Genomic DNA, 17727 nt, shown 5'->3' on the forward strand with positions numbered 1-17727 from the left:
TGACTGTCCTGGGGGCAGGCTCTTAACACACCACAGCAAGCAAAATAGCATTAGATGCCTAAATTCAGGCATCTCAATCCCATCTTTAAAACATTTGATGCTTCCAGAATACATCCAGGGACATTTTGCTTGTGACTGCACACCCTCAATGTCCTTTGGCTACAGAGTAGCACAAGACATTCATAAAACAACGCACACAGCTACTTAAAATACTCCAGGATGCACATACACTGGTACTGAAATTAACACAGAGAATTCTGAGGAGAGCAAGAAAAGCAAGCTGTGCTCCATAAAAACCTTTCTCTGTCCCAATGTAATCACCTTTCCACAGTATTCCAAGCCAAATTCATGAGCACCTTTTGTTGATGAAATTTACTTATCATAGTTTATTTTTAAGTCATGTGTGTACATTTTAGAAATTGAGGATATAATGTGTTCAAGTTCCTGTGCAGCTGGGTAAGTACAGGTGTGTGATCCCAATGTTTTATATACCTTCTAATGGTTGCCAGCATTGCAACCATTGTGAAAATAAGAGTAGTACACATTTAAAGCTCACATATCATGAGTAAAATCTGCAACACTTCTTCAGGAAATGTTAAAATGTTCAACATCCATGTTCTCAACAAGTAAATAACACATTATAGGGCTACATTATGACCAGATTATATCTATTAGTTACTGCTGTGCACCATGTAAATCTCCAGATTCCCCTGGGAAATGAGAAAAATCATTTCAGACTTCAATAACTAACAATCAGTTATTGCTCTGGGCAATAATAAAGCTGAATGCAATTACCTAAAGTGAAGTTAGCAGTGTAACAAATGAAATACAGATTTCTTTCTCTCCTAAAATAAATGTAGCATCTCCTCATCACACACTACTGCATGGTATAATAGGGTCTTCTAAACAGTGTTTTGTCTGAACAGCCTACTTGAGATTTGAAATATATGTGATTAAAACTTATATAAAAAGTTACTTTTTATTATATCACCTGCATGATCACTTAGGGTTAGAAAAAGATTTTTCAGATTCAGGCTATGAATCTGAAAATGTAAAGCACTCATTCCAGAAAAACAGATTTTAAAAAAAAGATTATCTGCTCCCAGCAGTACACCTCTTTCCATAGTAAAGACAATTTACCCCAAAAGGGAAATAGAAAATTTCTGTTCATAAAATGGCTTTGATCAGATTTTTCTCAAAACATGTTAAAGCTGTAAATGCAGCATTTCAGTCTTCATACTTATTCTACTTCCTGTCACATTAATTTATTATTTATTCTGTTAACATCAAAATGTTCAGTCTGTTAAGAAGGAAAAATTTTTTATTTTAAACTGATTTTTAAAAGAAATGCTTGAAAACTGAAGTCCCTAGAAGCTAGAACTTTTCTTAACTTAGTATGAGATTGTGTAATATAAAACATATACATAAATGTTTGCAGGATGAAAAATTTTGCATATAACTCAGGAATTAATATTTCAATAAGAATGAAAATATTTGATACTGGATGAAAGAATAATAGGTACAAAAATAATCATAATTAAGAATAATAGTGTTTTCAGCTATACTACCTTTCACCTTATTATGTAGAGTAAGTATTAATTCTCCATGCTGAATTACTGCTAATTAATTATCTGCATGTACTTTCTCTTTGTCACTATAGAATTCAATTATCCTGGAAAAGGTCTCACAGTAGAAAGTTAATCCTAATTCCAGATCTTTTGAAAAACCAGTTTTTTATTTATAAATACAGATTGGGTTTGAACCATGAATTTTCTAGTTATTTTCAGCTACTCAAGAATTTTTTTACACCTGATGTTTAAGAAATAGCTTCTTATTATGCAATGGGGTGTTTTTTCGTATTTTATCCTACACTGGTGTTGACATCTTTTTACAGCTCCTTGAAAGCTAATGACCCCCTTTGAAATGACCCACTTTTTAGTTGTTGGACACTAGCTCATAGTGTTATACAAAGTTCATTTTTAGACATTTTTAGGCAAAAAATATCTTTCTTGTTGTATTTTTATATAAGGCATAATTCAACATCTCATTAGTACTATCAGTATTAGTAATGATATATTTACAAAATGTGTTGAAGTAATTCCAGTCAGATCTGGCTGCCCTTCATTTTGGTACATGTTTTATTTGAATAAAGATATTGAAAAGATGGCTCACTTCGGCTGTACTAATCTTGGATATTCTTCTGAGGTAATTTTAGCTTACATTTTGATCATTCTGATTTATATCATATTAAAAAAATAAAATCCATGCAGCTATTAAAGCAAGGCAGCATCAAGAAGAGCCTCAATATATAGCAGATAGGGTAAAACGTTGCAGTGCAAAGCTGCATCACTTTGGTTCAGTATTGTCTCAGATAACTGGAACAGTGCTTGGCCATTATTTGTAAGGTTTGAGAAATTCCAGCTTCTTGTTGCTCTAATCTTGTTCAACCACTGCAAAGCAAGGAGGAGAACAGGGATGCTCTCCACGAATGCTGTCTATGACTCTACTGTTAAGATTCAGTGTCTGAACTCTGGGTTTGATAACATTTAGACACAGGGAAGAATGACACCCACAAAGCCACATCTCAGTAAAGGGGAATTCAGGACCTCATCACCTTACATCTTTGGACTCGTGGCCAGCCAGGAAACACGGGTTGTCTCTTTAGTGGTTTGAAGTGCTGACAGAAAAAGCATCCACATTATTCTTGAATTCAGGCTGTGTAAAAATCCCATCTGTTTTCCCTCACAGGTGATGCCAGGATCTTTCTAGGAAGGATCCTTCTGTCTTGTGTCAATCATTACCAAAGGGAAAAGGTGTTGGGATGGGCAGCCTTGCCAGGAACAGCATGCCAGACACACAGCGAGTGAGCTGGTGCCTGCATGGCTGAAGAGCTCTTGCCACCACTTCTGCTGTCATCCCTCCCAACCACGGAAAAAGACCAGCAGCAAAAATGGCAAAGAGGACACTCCTGAAGCTGCTCTCACAGTTCAGTGGCCTGTAGTCACAGCACAAGCCATAAGCAGGCAGAGGCTGCCAAGCTAAAAGACCTGATTTCTAATTGTGAATTTTGTTATTAGACTTTTTTACAGAATTTTGTCAGTCCACTTGTGTTTGTGGGAAGAAATGGTGAAGGGTGACTTTTCTAGTAACAAATCAATAGAGCACACATTAAAGATATTAAGAAACAGTGAACCCAAAAAATAGCTATTATTGAAGACACGCTTTAATAAGGTTTTTCTGGGAATGACAGTGAGCCACAGAGGCTTTAAGGTTTTTGCCAAAGCTCCAGGAAGAGAAACTCATTTTTTATCAAAAAATGAGAACAAAAATATTGGTCAATGGCAAATAACATTGGGGATGGAATTAAAAGAGTGTTAAGAATCCACTGCTGGTCTGGAATCATTAAATCACTTTTAAATGAAGCCAAACAAAAAATTACAAGTGATACTTGGAAAGATGGAAAGCTTTATTCCAAAAACTAATGTTTTGAAACTATTATGGTCACTGCTTCCAAATGATTCAATGCAGTTTGCCAACACAAAGCTTTGACAAAGCACATGCTTACTTGTTGGATAAGAAAGTAACTTCCAGGATTAATGACATGCTTTAATTCTGAATTTGTCACTGATGGGATAGTTTTTTTAATAAATCATGCATTCCTATCATCTGTGTTTTGGAAAGCATTTTGATAAATTAGGCAGACTGCAGCAGATACCTGTAAAAATTATGTGAGAGCTGATGGAAACTCCTAGTGATAAGAAATCTTAGCAAAACTTCCCAAATCTCAATTTATTAAAAGTAATGTTAGTCTGTGGTCTGATTACAGTATATAAACACCTTCCAGTGAAAAGATGCTGAAGACTTCTCTGACAGATAAAAACAGAAGAACATTCACTTCTGATGTACACTATGAATCTGGAGAATGCAGACACCATTGAACTTATGTCTTTGACAAACTAAACTTTCTCTGGAACACACGTCAGGAAGAGTGAGAAAAAACTCTGTAGGAACCATACTTACTTTGGTCTGTATATGTAATAATTTAATTGAATAATTTTGTCAACTGTCCATAAAATTTATTGATTATATAAAAGGTTAAAACTGTCCACATTAAACAAATGTTAAGAGAAAAGAAATACTTCCAAGTAGCCTTAACTGTACCAGCCTAATAATTTGGGACTATCATGCAATTTGGAGAGTATGGATCTCAAAATATATTACAAATAATTTATAAAATTGTATTTAGATTTTTGTTTTCTAGATGACGAGACTAATATTTGGAGGCAGTTCATTTCTTAGGTTAATTCTGCAATTGAAAAATCCACATTCATTCTCGGAAGCCAAGCTTTTTATTTGATCCTATATTAGATAGCTATTATTCTGATATTTAGCAGGTTAGCTTTTTTAAATAAAATGAATCAAACTAGTGTCACAGTAACTTTCAACACATGCTGTTTCCCCCAATATGAAATACATAATTGTAATTATCTAAATAAATCAGCAAATAAGAAAATCTTCTTCCACAACAGAGATGATATGGGTTCAGGTATAACAACTATGTGTTACGTAGGTAATTCTATGTGTTATGTAGCATAACATTTGCAAGCAGAAATTGTAGCAGAAAAAGATTTTATTATAATGCTATCAATCTTCAGTTGGAATCAGGACATACATATATAGATATGTGGGGATGTTTATTTATTTATTTATTTATCTATTTATTTATTTACTTATTTACATAAATATATTTATATCTGTTTTATATATTTATTTATTATACATATGTTTATTATATACATTTATATGTATAAATCCCATATATGATTTTTTTGAGGTAAGTGGGGATGTCTAAGCATCCAAATTTGCTTCATAAGAAGAGAAAATCTCTATCATATAGAGAGATGTGTTCATATTGTAGAATACAAATAAGGAGTTTTTCCTTTTTTATTCTTCAAGGTTCCCAAACAAATCACAGCTTACTTCTGTCTTGTAATAGGGCCTGTTCCAAAGACCTTTGACGCTTCCTATTGACTCAACAGGCTTTGGATCTGGCCCTAAAGTAGTAAAACCTTTGTGGAATGTTTATAGATAACCACTTAGTCCATGCCAGCTTAAGGAAAGCAAAAGGAAATAATTTAAATGCATCTTCCAGTGACATAAGTCTCATGAAGAATTAACTAGGATAAGCACTTACTCTAGCTGGTGCACTGTCGATTTGAACAATGCAGACAAAAATAATAATTAAAACATAGCTTCATGCTGAGATGAAACTTTCAAGAGTGTCTACTGTGTTAAGCTTATGATTTTTTCTGGTTTTGTATTTGCAAGCATAATTATGTCCCAGAGGCAACAGGAGCTAGAGCTTGTCAGTCCCCATTTCCCCCTCCGATAGGAGATTAATTTCTTTACACAGAAATCCAAAAATTGATGCCAGAACAATAATAATAATAATGTAAACAAATCTTTTATTCTTTTAATCTGGAATGCATAATTTAATGGCATAGTTGTATAAATAATGAAAACATCACATCTACTTTAGACAACTAAGGGTAAACTAAAGGTAACATTTAATGTAGTATTGATTGACCGCATCAACCAAACAACGGCAGACATCTGTATGGATGACAGCATTTAGGAAAATGCTACCAAGTCTATCAATACAGATTAAGTAGGGGTGGGATGGAGCAGACTTGATGGCTCAGAGTCCTGGTAATGGAATACGAAGCCTTTCACCTCCAGCATGCTGACTTGACCAGCCTAGGTCAGTCTGTCACTGAAAGTCATTACCATCAGATGGTCCAGTGAAATGGGTTTGTCCTAATGACAGCCTGCCTGTGTCACAAAGTGCACCATCTATCATGACTGACATCATGTTGAGATTTTCAGCTGGAAGGCTGGAAGGAGAGAGGATGGGCTCCACAACCCTCCTATCCTTGCAGGAACCATGGGTAAGGACAGTTGTCTGGGGCTGTGCTGCAGGGATTTTAGGAATGCCTGATTTTAGGGATAGCGGTGTCAAGCATGATAGGAGTAGGCACAGCACACCAGCAGCATGAAGTTACAGTAGCTCTCTTTTGGATAGATTTGAGAGAAGCAGTGACACGTGAGGAAAGCAAAACAGGGGTATTAAAAAAACCCAAACAAACAAAGAAAAAAGTAGCAGAATTCAGAATTCTTTATTAGGCAGAGGTGAGAAATGACATACAAAAGCTAAGTGAAAACAAGATAGGAAGAAAGGATTTGAAAATGAAGGCATAGAGTGTACAGAGCCAGCATAGGGAGACATTGGAGAGATGCAAAGTAAGGAATTACATGGATAATGGGATGAGCTAAGGTGATTATTTCTTTAAGTAGCAGTTCTGGTTGGATATGAGATGAAGACTGTATCTGCCAAAGACACCAGAAATGACATTGTTAGGAAGTGACAGGAGCAGGAAGAGAGTTTTAGCTTTGTGGTTAGATGGGGAATACTGTACCTTGTAGAAGGTCTGAAGTAAGGTATTAGCTGAAAGTTTCAATGTTAGACTGAATAGTAGCCCAAATCAAATAGCTGTTTTATTGGCAATACTGGCTACACTTCAGTATAAGTGATGGGGGAAAAACTCTTATTTGGTGATAGCAAAATTAATAGAACAAAAATAATTAAGAACATTGCTTCCCACCTTTGAACTTAACCTGGTGTTTAGACATACAATAGGAAACATCAGGTTAGACAGTAGACAAGTTGTTGCACTTCAGGGAGATAGCTTCCTGTATGTTAATTTAATCTGTGTTGACAACTTGGAACAAAGATGTTGAGCTTCATTTCCCAACCTTTTACCTAAACTAACTAAACTCTAAAAGCTCAGGAATGGCTTCTTGGAGCTTTGCAAAAAATAAATAAAAAAGGAAACCTGTTTTCAATGGGTTCAACTATGCTTCTGTTAAGAAAAGTTTCACAAATTAGAAACTTATAAATCACTGCATATGATGAGGACAAAAAGGGACAGATTCTTGTCAAATTGTCAGAAGAAGCCAAAGATCTTATGAAAGAATGAAAACAGGAGGAAAACCAGGAGAAGGCAGTAACTGAAAACAACGGCTGATATATTTCCTTTAAAAATTGTGAGATAAAACTATGTAATTTAAAAATACATTTGGAGTTTTACACTAATCTGATTCAGGGGTATGGCAGCAAACTGATGGGTGTGGCAAGATCATCAAAAAATCCTCTCTGATTCACATCCATTGCAGTTACAGTCACATAATAGTAATGGTATTTCTATTACTACCTGTGAGAAACAGATTAAAAATATCCTAGGACACATATACTCCACCCAGGCTGCTTCTAATCCCACAAAACACAGCAAGCTTGTAAGTAGCACTTCATTGTCTAAACATCACTGCCTTTCTAACCGTTCCATTCTGACCGGTGTGAATCAGAATTTTTTTCTTGCAGAAAAATATCGCAGTGGGAAACAAACAATTTTCCCATAAAATGAGGATTAAGAATAAAGACATGAAAAAGTGAAACTAAAACGATGAAAATGTCTCAGTGCTTATAGAGCTCTTTTTCATGAAGTCATAATTCCTTATGGCTTTTTTACAGATTAAGTATTGAGGCTGCTGGGCATACACAGTTTATTACTTAGAAGAACAATTGAGTAGTGAAATGAATATTGTGATTAGGTCAAAGTAGGTGAAACTGAACTAGAACCAGATGTATTTTGCTACTAAGACTCGCATGGACAAAGTCCTCAGCAGTGGTTCAGATAATACAAAATAATGTACCCAAGAACACTAATCCTGATATTTCTTCATGGAATTTTTCTGGTTGTGATTCTACAGTCAAAAATCCCATGTAATGCCTGTTTAAATATGATTGCTGTTTTTTTCATAATACCATATGCAAAAATCCATGAGCATAATCATGACTTGGGTTTAAGTGAATCATATTAGAACAATCATGGAATCAAAATGAAATACTAAAATATTTCACACATATAGAGTTTCTGCCCTACCATTAGGAGTATGGATGAAATAAAATTATTGTTGAAAAATCTGAACACTGAAAAATCAGAAGGCGCCCACGGTGGTTGTAGCAACTCCAGTCCCAGAGAGGCACAAGATTTCTTGGGAAGAATACGTAATGTTGTGTCCAGTGAATTGCCACATTCGAAGCAGTTAAACATCTTCAGTGTGAGATTTCTTGACAAAAGAAAAAGCTACAAAAAAGGTATTTTGTCTCATGACTCAAAATCAGGACAGGCTATTCTTCTATGGAAGCCGTATCATTTAAAACACCTATTAATCTTGCTATAGAAATGGTTGGAGAAAATTGTGGTTTGGTATGCATGCAAGACACAAACCCTGAGTAATAACTTCTCTGCAAGCTCATTTTCCACTGTATATGCATATCATCTAGAAAGATGGGAAAGGTCACCTCTGTACGGCTTTCACTTCCAAAGTTGCAGAGGTAAACAAATTCGAGTATTTCTTTTTCTGTGTATCTTTCCTTACAAGGGAGTGCTACACTTGGTCATCAAGTGCCATTTCGCAAGAACCAAGGCATGCACTTTCAACATTAATCAGTAAACTGTTGAGAGTCAGAGGCTTGCTTCTTGCACAGAAATAAAAGAATTATCTGTTGCAGAAGACCCAGCACCATCTCAAGGTATCCGCAGAATTACCTGTTGGGAGTTCATAATTTTCCATGTGTTTTGGTTTTAGGACTTCTATCTAAGTTCCCACTTGGCTTGTGATGATGGGGTGCTGGAACTAGATGATTTTTATGGTCCCTTCCAATCCAAACCATCCTGTGATTGTACAATGTGAAAGTGGCTAATTGCTTTTCGCTCTACAAGTCTGGAGGAACCCAGCACCGTCCCTGGGAAACCCTGCGGCACACTGAGCGCCACAGGCAAGCGGGAGCCGCCGCAAGCGCCGCGGGGCCGGGGCACAGCGGGCGGGCCTGGGAGGCGGGGACGCTCGGGCAGGAGGTGGCGGAGCCCCGCTAGCACAGGAAGTCGCCCCGGCGAGGGAGGAGGAAGGAGGCGGAGCTGTGCCGCTCGGCCCGAGGTACCGCGCCGCGTCCCGGGGCAGGCGAGCGGCCGCGGCCGGCGGGTCCGAAAAGGGCTGCCCTGGCCCCGGCCCCGGCCCCTCCCGCGCCGCGGGGGCGCCGCCATTGGCCCGCGGGCCGGGAGCGCGAGCGCCGGCCGCGCGCGCGGCCGGCCCGCTGACCGCCGCGGGCCCGCCCTGCCATTGGCCGGCGGGAAGCGCGCGGCCCCGCGATTGGCCGGAGCGTGCTGTCAATCCGGGCGGCCCCGCCCCCGGAGCGTCAGCTGGAGGGACTGGGGTGGGAGAGGGTCGGCAGTGTGGCCGCCATATTGGGCGTGGGCGGGATGGATGGCTGCCGTGCTGCGCTGTCCTGTGGTGGCCTTTGATGTTGCGTTTCGCCGTGCCGGGTCCCCTCCACTGCCAGGGCTGCTTTTCCGTGCTCGAAGAAGTACGACCCTGACCAGGCAGCCACACTGAAGGGAAACAGACTCCTCACCGAGGTGTCCTCGGCGGGGCCATGATCGAGGCCTGGCCCGGGCACGCAGCGGGGCCGAGCTGGCCGAAGCCTGCAGTGCCTCCATGGGAAGATAGCTCACGGTTTTCCATCGTGAGCACGACTGCTCACAGGCTGCCGGTCTTCGTTGCGTGTGTGTGTGAAGCTCTGTCTTGTCTAAGGTTATAGGGTGTCTGGAGCTGGACAATGCGCTGCTGTGTGTGTGCTGACCGCCCACGTGCAGTGAGACCGGGCCGTGTAGTGCTGCTGGATGTGTCCAGCTGGCTGTGGGTGTGCAGTAAATCTGATCCAACCCGGAGTGTTGAGCTGGCTATGTTTGCCTTATAGGCGTGATGTGTTCCGGGTACATTGGACTTCTTTGTGTTCTCTGCAGAGGGCTCTGGTCATGGCTCAGAAAATCCTGGACAAAAATATGTGAGAATATGTGAGCTGCAAAAGCTTCTAAATGTGAAGTGTTGGCAGGGGATTCTCTGCCACACTGTTGATGTGGCTCTGAAGCTGCTCCACCTTCCATCAGCCCACACAGTTACAAGGACAGATCATAGTAGTATCAGAAACCCCCTCTGAAAGAGCCTATGGTGTAATTGGGCTGTATATGCAGCACACACCTTCACACTCAGTAATTCAATTGCATGTCATAAGTTTTGAGTTCCTTCCTGTGGGGCCCAGGCTTGTTCCTAAAGAGCTAATCAGAATGGAAGCGTACTTGCTATTAAAGATGTATTTCTGTAGTGGAAAACTGTATAAAATGATGTTTAAGAGATAGACTAAATTCTACAAATGCAGGGAAAATGGAACCATTTCTTAAGTACTGCATTTTGGCACGTCACCCTTGGCTGAATCACTTCACTCTTTGGTACAAAACTGGCTGGAGACAAGCCATTGCTCAGAAAATAGCTTGTCTGCTTGCCTAAAGAAAAATGTGGCCAGTTTTTTTGTTGACATGATTGTCTTTCATCATTCATTAATACAATTTATCCTCTAGGACTTATATGTCATTGTGAAAGTTGGAAAGATGTAAGTCTACTTCAGATATAATTTATGAGTAAGTCATCTAGCTAAACCTGCTTGAGCAGGAATAGATGAGCGCAAGTAGATGGCCTCAGAAGGTCCATCAACAGTCTTGAGAATTCTGTGAATTTATGTAGCCAAGAAGAGATTACCACAATGTCCTACAACTAATTTACTGTGCTTAATGTAGTATTTTGTATTTGCAAAAACAATACAGAAAATACTTTCTCAATGCAAATGTGGGATCTCTTCAGATATCTAGGTTTTGAAAGATTACTTCAAATCACATTACTAAAGCAGAGATGCCTTTCAACAGTGGTAAATTTCCTTATGTATTTAGCTTTAAGTCTTACACTGAATTTTGTACAAGGACATATATGTGGCTTTTATAAAGTCATATAAACAGGACTATATCTTCTGTTTCAGGTACAAGCAACTGAGTTCCAGAGTTTATTACTGTATCACGTTGAATGACCAGGATTTTTCCATACATTGTTCCTTAAGAGCATACTTTAGTGAAAGGTAATACACAAGGAGATAAATACTTTCTTCATAAAATGGGGAGTAAAGGCAGTGCCTTTACTGCTGATTTTGCTTGGTTAGTTGTGGTCTTTTTTCCATGAATTTGAACTGTGCAGAGTAAGTTTATGTGCATTGGAAGTTGCTACACTCCCTTCTGCCCGTTCTGGATTTCGTAGCTGTTGCTGTTAGACTCTGCAGCCTCTTCAGATTAGGAAGCCAGTTTATGTGCCAGTTTGAAAATCTTCTACCTCACTATTGGTCAAAAATACAGAATGAAGTCTAGTCATGTAAGCTAATACATTAACCTCTGGTACCACTCAGGGTATTTTTAGGATTTACTTAATTCAAATATTTCAGGCAAATTCCCACAGCCCAGTGTAAAGGACACCTGAAGCTCGGTGTACTTTATGACAGTAGCTCCAGAGAACATCCAGGTTTAGTAGACCCTACGCAGAAAACAAGACAAGAGTTGTTTTCTTTGGATTCTATTTTTGCAGTGCAGTGTAGATACTGTTCTTGAATTTTTCTGTGAAATTTGTTTCTCTAGACCATGAATTAGTTTTGGTTAGATAATTTTAAGTACTTTTCAAAATTAATTCATACCATGAAGAATAGTTACTGTTAATCACAGTTAGAATTTTAGAGTTTCTGTGAGTTTTTATCATGACTAGGAAGTTGTTGGGTTTCTTTCTTTGGGATATTTCCATATTAATATAAATTTCGCATTAAGCAAGGCAAGCTGTGAATTACAGGAGAGGATAGGAGTTGGGCTAATGCTCCAGAATTGGATTGCTTGTTAAAAATCACTGTGTTAAGTACTTGTGAAGAAAAAGTGAGTTATTATGTTTACATGTTAGGAGATATGTGAAGAGAATGCAACATAGGTGATTGTAAGATGTAGACAAAGAAGGCAGTCATTTCCATTAGCAGTAGGAGTCTCCCCCAGTCCTCTGACTCTCATACAGTACGACTCTTGTAATGCAGTTACTCCTGGGAAACAGGAGTGTGAGAGTCAATGTTTTCTGACCCAAGCTCTGCCTTAAATTTTTCTGCTCTTGTGGATTTTTTCATTTGCTTGCAGGTTTACTTTGCTTGAGGAAAATATGTGAAGAGATTTACAAAATAAATACTAGCTGATCATTTTTCAAAATAAAAAATGAAGTGCTTTTCAGTGAATGGCTATCCTCATTCCAAGTGAAGTCTGCAATGATTAAATATTAAAATGATCCATGGTTTAAATTAATATAAAAAAATTCAGGAGATTATTACAAAGATTAACATTTTTAATGTTTTAATAGTCCCATAGTTGATCAATCATAGGCACAGTGAACTGCTTTTTGTTAACTAACCTGATGATCCTAGATATCAGTGCAGTGTTATGTAAAACATAAACCTTGTGGCATGGTTGGTAGAGGAGATGAAGAAACAGTGTCTGTTATAACTCTTTAATTATCAGGTTTATTCTTGAAGTATTTTTTGACACACAAAGTAAGCAGGTAACAATTTCTTTTCCTTTTGAAAAGAAAACAGGAAAGAAAGGTAGTTCTAGAAAAATGTGTTTGCTGTAGAGTAAGCAGCTGTTGTTGCTGTAATGACAAACATAGATGGTCACTGGCATGGCTGTGGAAGAACAATGTCTGTTTGCAGTGTGTGTTCTTGCATTTGTGTTTTCAAATAGAACTTGCATTAATGCAGCTTTAATATTGCAGAATTATCTGCAACAGCCGATGATTCCTGATACATTTTTATTCTTTAGAATTTTGTTTGAAGGTCATGGGAAAATGTCATGGAATCCCAGGTGCTTTTATATCACTAGCTGTGCACAGACACCCCTGTAATCAGTGAGTTGAGTAAATACTTGAGGCATTCCTGACAGGGACGGTGCTAATTCCTTTGTTTCTCACTTGTTTTGCGTTTTTTTAGCCACAGGGCAAAAGTCATCATTAGTGATTTTTTTAAGTTTGATTCTGGCTTTCTAAACACACACTGCAGTGATACAGTGGAGCTTTGCACAATACAGTTTATTGTGTCCCGAGATTTTTTGCAGTTTTAAATATAATACATGCATCATCAAAATATTGTTCATTCATACGTTGTGATTGTTCTTGTCATCATCCTTCACTGAGTGTGATTTACAATCAAAAAAGAGGCAGAATTGGGAAGAAAGGCTGATGAATTAGCCAATGTAAACCCAGAAGGGTTTGTAAAGAAGGATTGGAGATAAGAAAGGAAGGCTGCAGTAGAAATCCAGGGCTAGACGTTGAGCTGGTAAAATGAATAAATAAGGAAAGGCCTTCTGACAGCAGAAACTTATGGTGGAGAAGTCACGGGCAGAAAGGACAAATATGAGAGGGGAAAAGAGCAAATGATGGCAGTAAGTTAGTGTTGGGAATGATAGTTGGAAAGTTAAAATCCAGAGGGCAAGCTGAAGCACACAGTTTTCTACACAAATTTGTTGTCACTTTTTAATGCTGTTATTTCTAGTTTTAGGTAAGACAGCAAATTAAAAATGGGGTTGCATTGTCTGCAGTTTTTTGCCTCTAGCCAGAAAGCTAAATTAATTCTCATGTATTTCTGTTAAAATAAATAGTGAAACAAAATAATAACCTTTTATGTCATGAGCTGTTTTTTATATTGGGGAAACAGATTGGCTTGCAAGTGTAGTAGGTTCCGAAGTCTCAGTTGTTTTCTCCCTGGCTGTGGTGTGTGGTGTTAATGAGGAAAAGGTTACGTTTACCCATGATAATTCCCTCTCACATTTACATTATCAATCAGCCTGTGTAGCTTTTTGTGCTTTTATCTGTTGTGTTTTCATTGTAATCTTTACATATGAAGTTCTCAATTCTACAAACTCTTATGCTGAAATTTATTCACAAATGGCTCTGACAGATGTACTCTAGAAGACTTAAATGCTGTAGTTAAAGATGGTGCCAGCTGGTCGCTTCTCCCCACCCCTGAGATTGCAGTCTGTATGGAGGAGCAATACCTGCACCTCAGTTCACTTCCCTCACCTGAGCTCACATTCCTTTTAGGGGGCTGTGTGCTGATGTGGAGGCTGGAAATCAGATCCTGAGACCTGGGCACAGAACATATCCCCTTTTGTTGTCCTTCCATACAGCCTCCTAAACTGTGGCAGGAGATTAAGCACCTGGGCCAGCAACATCTTAAAGCCTCTCAGATACCCAGGGCTTGCTGAAGAGACTCCTCTGTGGTTTTGAGTTGAGTATGTTTAAAACTCTTTTTTTTTAAATTACCTATATTTTCAATTTGTCATTGTATCAAGTCAGTGTGGAGGATATTTCCAAGCTTGGCTTTACCATATCACCACCTCTGCTTAAACTCTGACTTTTGTCTGCTTTTAGAAGTGATCATGCCTAAAAGCTTATATTAAAAACCATAGATCTCTCATGTAACATATATGCTATAGAAATTGTTTAGTAGGTAGTGTGGTGCTCTCATTGTGTGAGGAGCTGGTTACACTGCCTCCAATTAAGATTGCATCACTTACTTTGCTGCTAGACCAGTTTTGTATTACTTAGACTCTTGCCAAAAGGAAATTGTTAACCTGAAGCAGTGGATTACTTGCTTTGTTTTTGTGTCTTGGCTGTCAAAGCGAAAGCACACTATTTATATAGCTAACATTTGGTTAGGTCCTTGATTTATTGTTACGCAACTAAAATTAATTCTAAAATTCAAACTGTACAGTAACAATAAAATGGATAAAGAGCTGCTGAGCTGCCAGCACTCTGAAGTAATGGCTGGGAGGCCACTGGCAATGGTTGAGAGCCTGTGGGGACTTGTCCCAGCATTCGCATCAGGTGTGATGTGCATGTTGTTTTGGTCAGTTGTCTGTGTGTAAACATACAAGCATAGTGGCAAAGGATGAATAGTTCAGTGATTGCTGGATTCATGAAGAAAGGATGAAGTTTAGAGCACGGCTGAGATCATGTTAACATGAGTCTGTTAGAATGTAGTTCATGTGCATGTGCCAAGGAGCAAGGAATGCTGGATGTGCATGCAGAATGGAAAATTCTTATCTTCTAGAGGTGTGGCTGAGGAAAGACTGAGAGGTTTGTGAGGAAGGTCCTGTAGACAAAGGGGATTCAAGTGCAGGGCAGTGTCAAGAACGTGCTGCCTAAAAGAGGTAGTAGCATAATTTGAATAATAAGACCAGTGTGGGAACGTTGCATCTAGTTTTATTTTGATGGAAAACATGCCCTGAAAAATTTGAAAGCATGATGAAGGTCCTGAACAGACTTAGTTCTGTTCGTAGAACTGCCCTTGGGAGGTGGGTTTGGGTGCACGCTTGCTGTGGTGTTTCTGACCACACATCTGCCTTACCTTGGCCAGCTCTGTTAGCTCTCCCTCCCACCTGGTTGCTGCAGAGGCCCTCCTGCATACCTACTGTTTAGTGTCCCAGGCAAGGCTATGCTGAATCTGTTTGAATTTGTCATTTCTTCCCTTTGCAGAGGACATGAAAAGCATTGTTTCTGTTTTGTTGTATATATATATATATATATATGCAACATGAAAAGCTTTAAAGAATATGTTTTTTCAACAAATTTGAGTATTAGTTTAATGGTGCTGCTAAGAATTGCAGCAGCTAATAGTTTACTGGGGTTTTTTTTTGTTCTGAAATCATGAAATGGTAAAAGCAAGGGTGGATGGTGCTTTCCTTGGAATTTTTTACATGCTATTTAATTTATGAATGAATCTTCCTGTAATTTGGAATGAAAAGGTTAATAAAGCATTGTTAGATTGATGCTTACTTTTTATTATAAAAGATAGGATAATTTGAAAGCCTGGGTTATTTTGGTGTCTTTATCTGTATACAAAGCTAGAGACCAGAAGGCTAAACAGGAAGAGTGTTCTGGAAAAAATATTATAGAGACAAAACCTATTGAAAAAAAAACTTGAAACTATTTTCATTTTAAGTACACCAGTGGGGTTAAATAATACTAATAACTTCTGTTAGAGTAACAGATCATAATAATTTAAAACTAAAGTTCCTGGCACACTTGCTAATATCTTTTATGGCTTCATTAAAATACATCTGAAATAATTTACAGAGCAAGGCTTCTGGGTGAATTCTTACAGTTCTGCATGGGAAGAGTGCCTGTTTATCTTCATGCATGTTTATATAGACCCATGGAAATTATGATGTAAATGTGGATGCTGTACTAAAACATAGCCATATATGCAGAGTAAGGAATTCAAAGCATTTGTATTCTGTCATTTATTGCACACAAGTAATGTATATTGTATAAGCTTGGTTCAATTCTGTATCCTGACCATAGAAGGGCACTATAGAATATGTACTGTACCTTGAGGGGACCTTGAAGGGGAGGGAATAATGTGTGTAGGGAAAAGCCCAGGGTGATGACTCTCTTACAAACTTGTCTCTTTCCTGGTTTTGAGCCTTCACATTTACACACATTGCTGGAAGTAGTGAAGAGCTGGAAGGGTGTTTCCCTTGTACTATACTATTACACATTTTATTTACTTACCTTATTAAAATAAATCTATAGGTCAGTATGGAAACAACTGACCCACCTGCAAAGCTGAGTGCATGGGATAAAGTCTTCTGAAAGGTAAAAGAGGAGGCAATTTAGCTTCATTTTCAGAGTTGACCCAGCTCTCCTTAAACTTTTATAGCTACTTACAGAGCTGTACTGCTGTTGATACAGTAGTGGCCAGACTGGGCAATTGTAGCAAGAAGGGAACAGACCTGCAGTGTCTTGTGATGTTGGTGTGTTCTTAACTGAACTCATTTAACTGTATGCTCTAGAAGGTTTTTCATTGTTGTATGTCATTTCCAGGGCTAGATTTCAGGCAGTGCAATCACCTTCTCCTAATAAAACCTTATGGCAGAAGCACACATCCTGTTTTGACTCTAACCGAGGGCATGTGCAAACCCCTTGTCCTGTCAGCCAAGGACTCCCTAGTGCTTAGAGAGAAGCACTCAGGAAATTTGAGCAAATGGAGTGGATTGTCATCTGCCATTTTATCTCAGGCTAGATTCCGTAAGAAATGCTCACAAACTGCTTTTCAAATGATGTCTTTTAGCAGTCTCAAAACTCTCTTGTTTGTAACTAGTTTGACGTATGGGAATCTCTCATCAGAGGTATCTTTTAGGCCAGAAAAGGCCAACCTTTAATGCATTAGAATTCAGGATCTTAAAAAATGAGCCATCTTCTAAAGCAGCCACCCATAAAAAAGCGTTAATTTTGTATTTTACTACTAGTTTTATGGTAAATAAAATTTCATTCATGCTGAATGACTCAAAACAAAAGGAATATTTTTTTAATGTTTCTGTCTCAGTGTCATCTTTTCTTTTGGCATTCTTCTGGACAATGAACCCTGAAGCGAAATCTCTTCCTTATGACACACACCTGCATGCTGTTCCGGAGCAGAGGGAAGAGATGGGGCTGTAGTCTCCTCCCACCCTGTTCCCATTAGTGGGAAGAGCCATGAAAAGAGCCCAAACAGGCATTTGCACAAATGGTTTCATCCAAGATCTTCAGCTGTTCACATGACTTTCTATTTCAACTGATAGTTTTCTGCTGGTTGGTGGGTTTTCATTTTGCTGCCTTTCTTCCCAACTGCACTCCACAAATTTCTCTGCCTTAAAATGAGGCAAGGAA

General features: G+C 38.7%; 1 protein-coding gene across 4 annotated transcripts in view; it reads left to right on the top strand.

Moving 5' to 3' along the window:
* Window positions 1-8983: 8983 nt before the first annotated feature.
* The window catches only part of TRIQK (triple QxxK/R motif containing), a 58468-nt gene continuing 49724 nt past the window's right edge, over window positions 8984-17727 (top strand). The window contains exons 1-2 of one of the 4 annotated variants that reach the window (XM_064706517.1): window positions 8993-9057; window positions 10988-11083. Coding sequence is in view for 1 of the 4 variants with exons in the window: in XM_064706516.1 (XP_064562586.1) it covers window position 14306 (1 nt within the window). In the remaining 3 variants the exon portion in view is untranslated. Of the gene's footprint in view, window positions 9058-9365; window positions 9684-10987; window positions 11084-14201; window positions 14307-17727 lie in introns of those variants that run through there. The other 3 variants (XM_064706516.1, XM_064706518.1, XM_064706519.1) reach the window with 3 other exon arrangements.

This window comes from Zonotrichia leucophrys, chromosome 2 (assembly GCF_028769735.1).
Source record: "Zonotrichia leucophrys gambelii isolate GWCS_2022_RI chromosome 2, RI_Zleu_2.0, whole genome shotgun sequence".
Classification (NCBI taxonomy): domain Eukaryota; kingdom Metazoa; phylum Chordata; class Aves; order Passeriformes; family Passerellidae; genus Zonotrichia; species Zonotrichia leucophrys.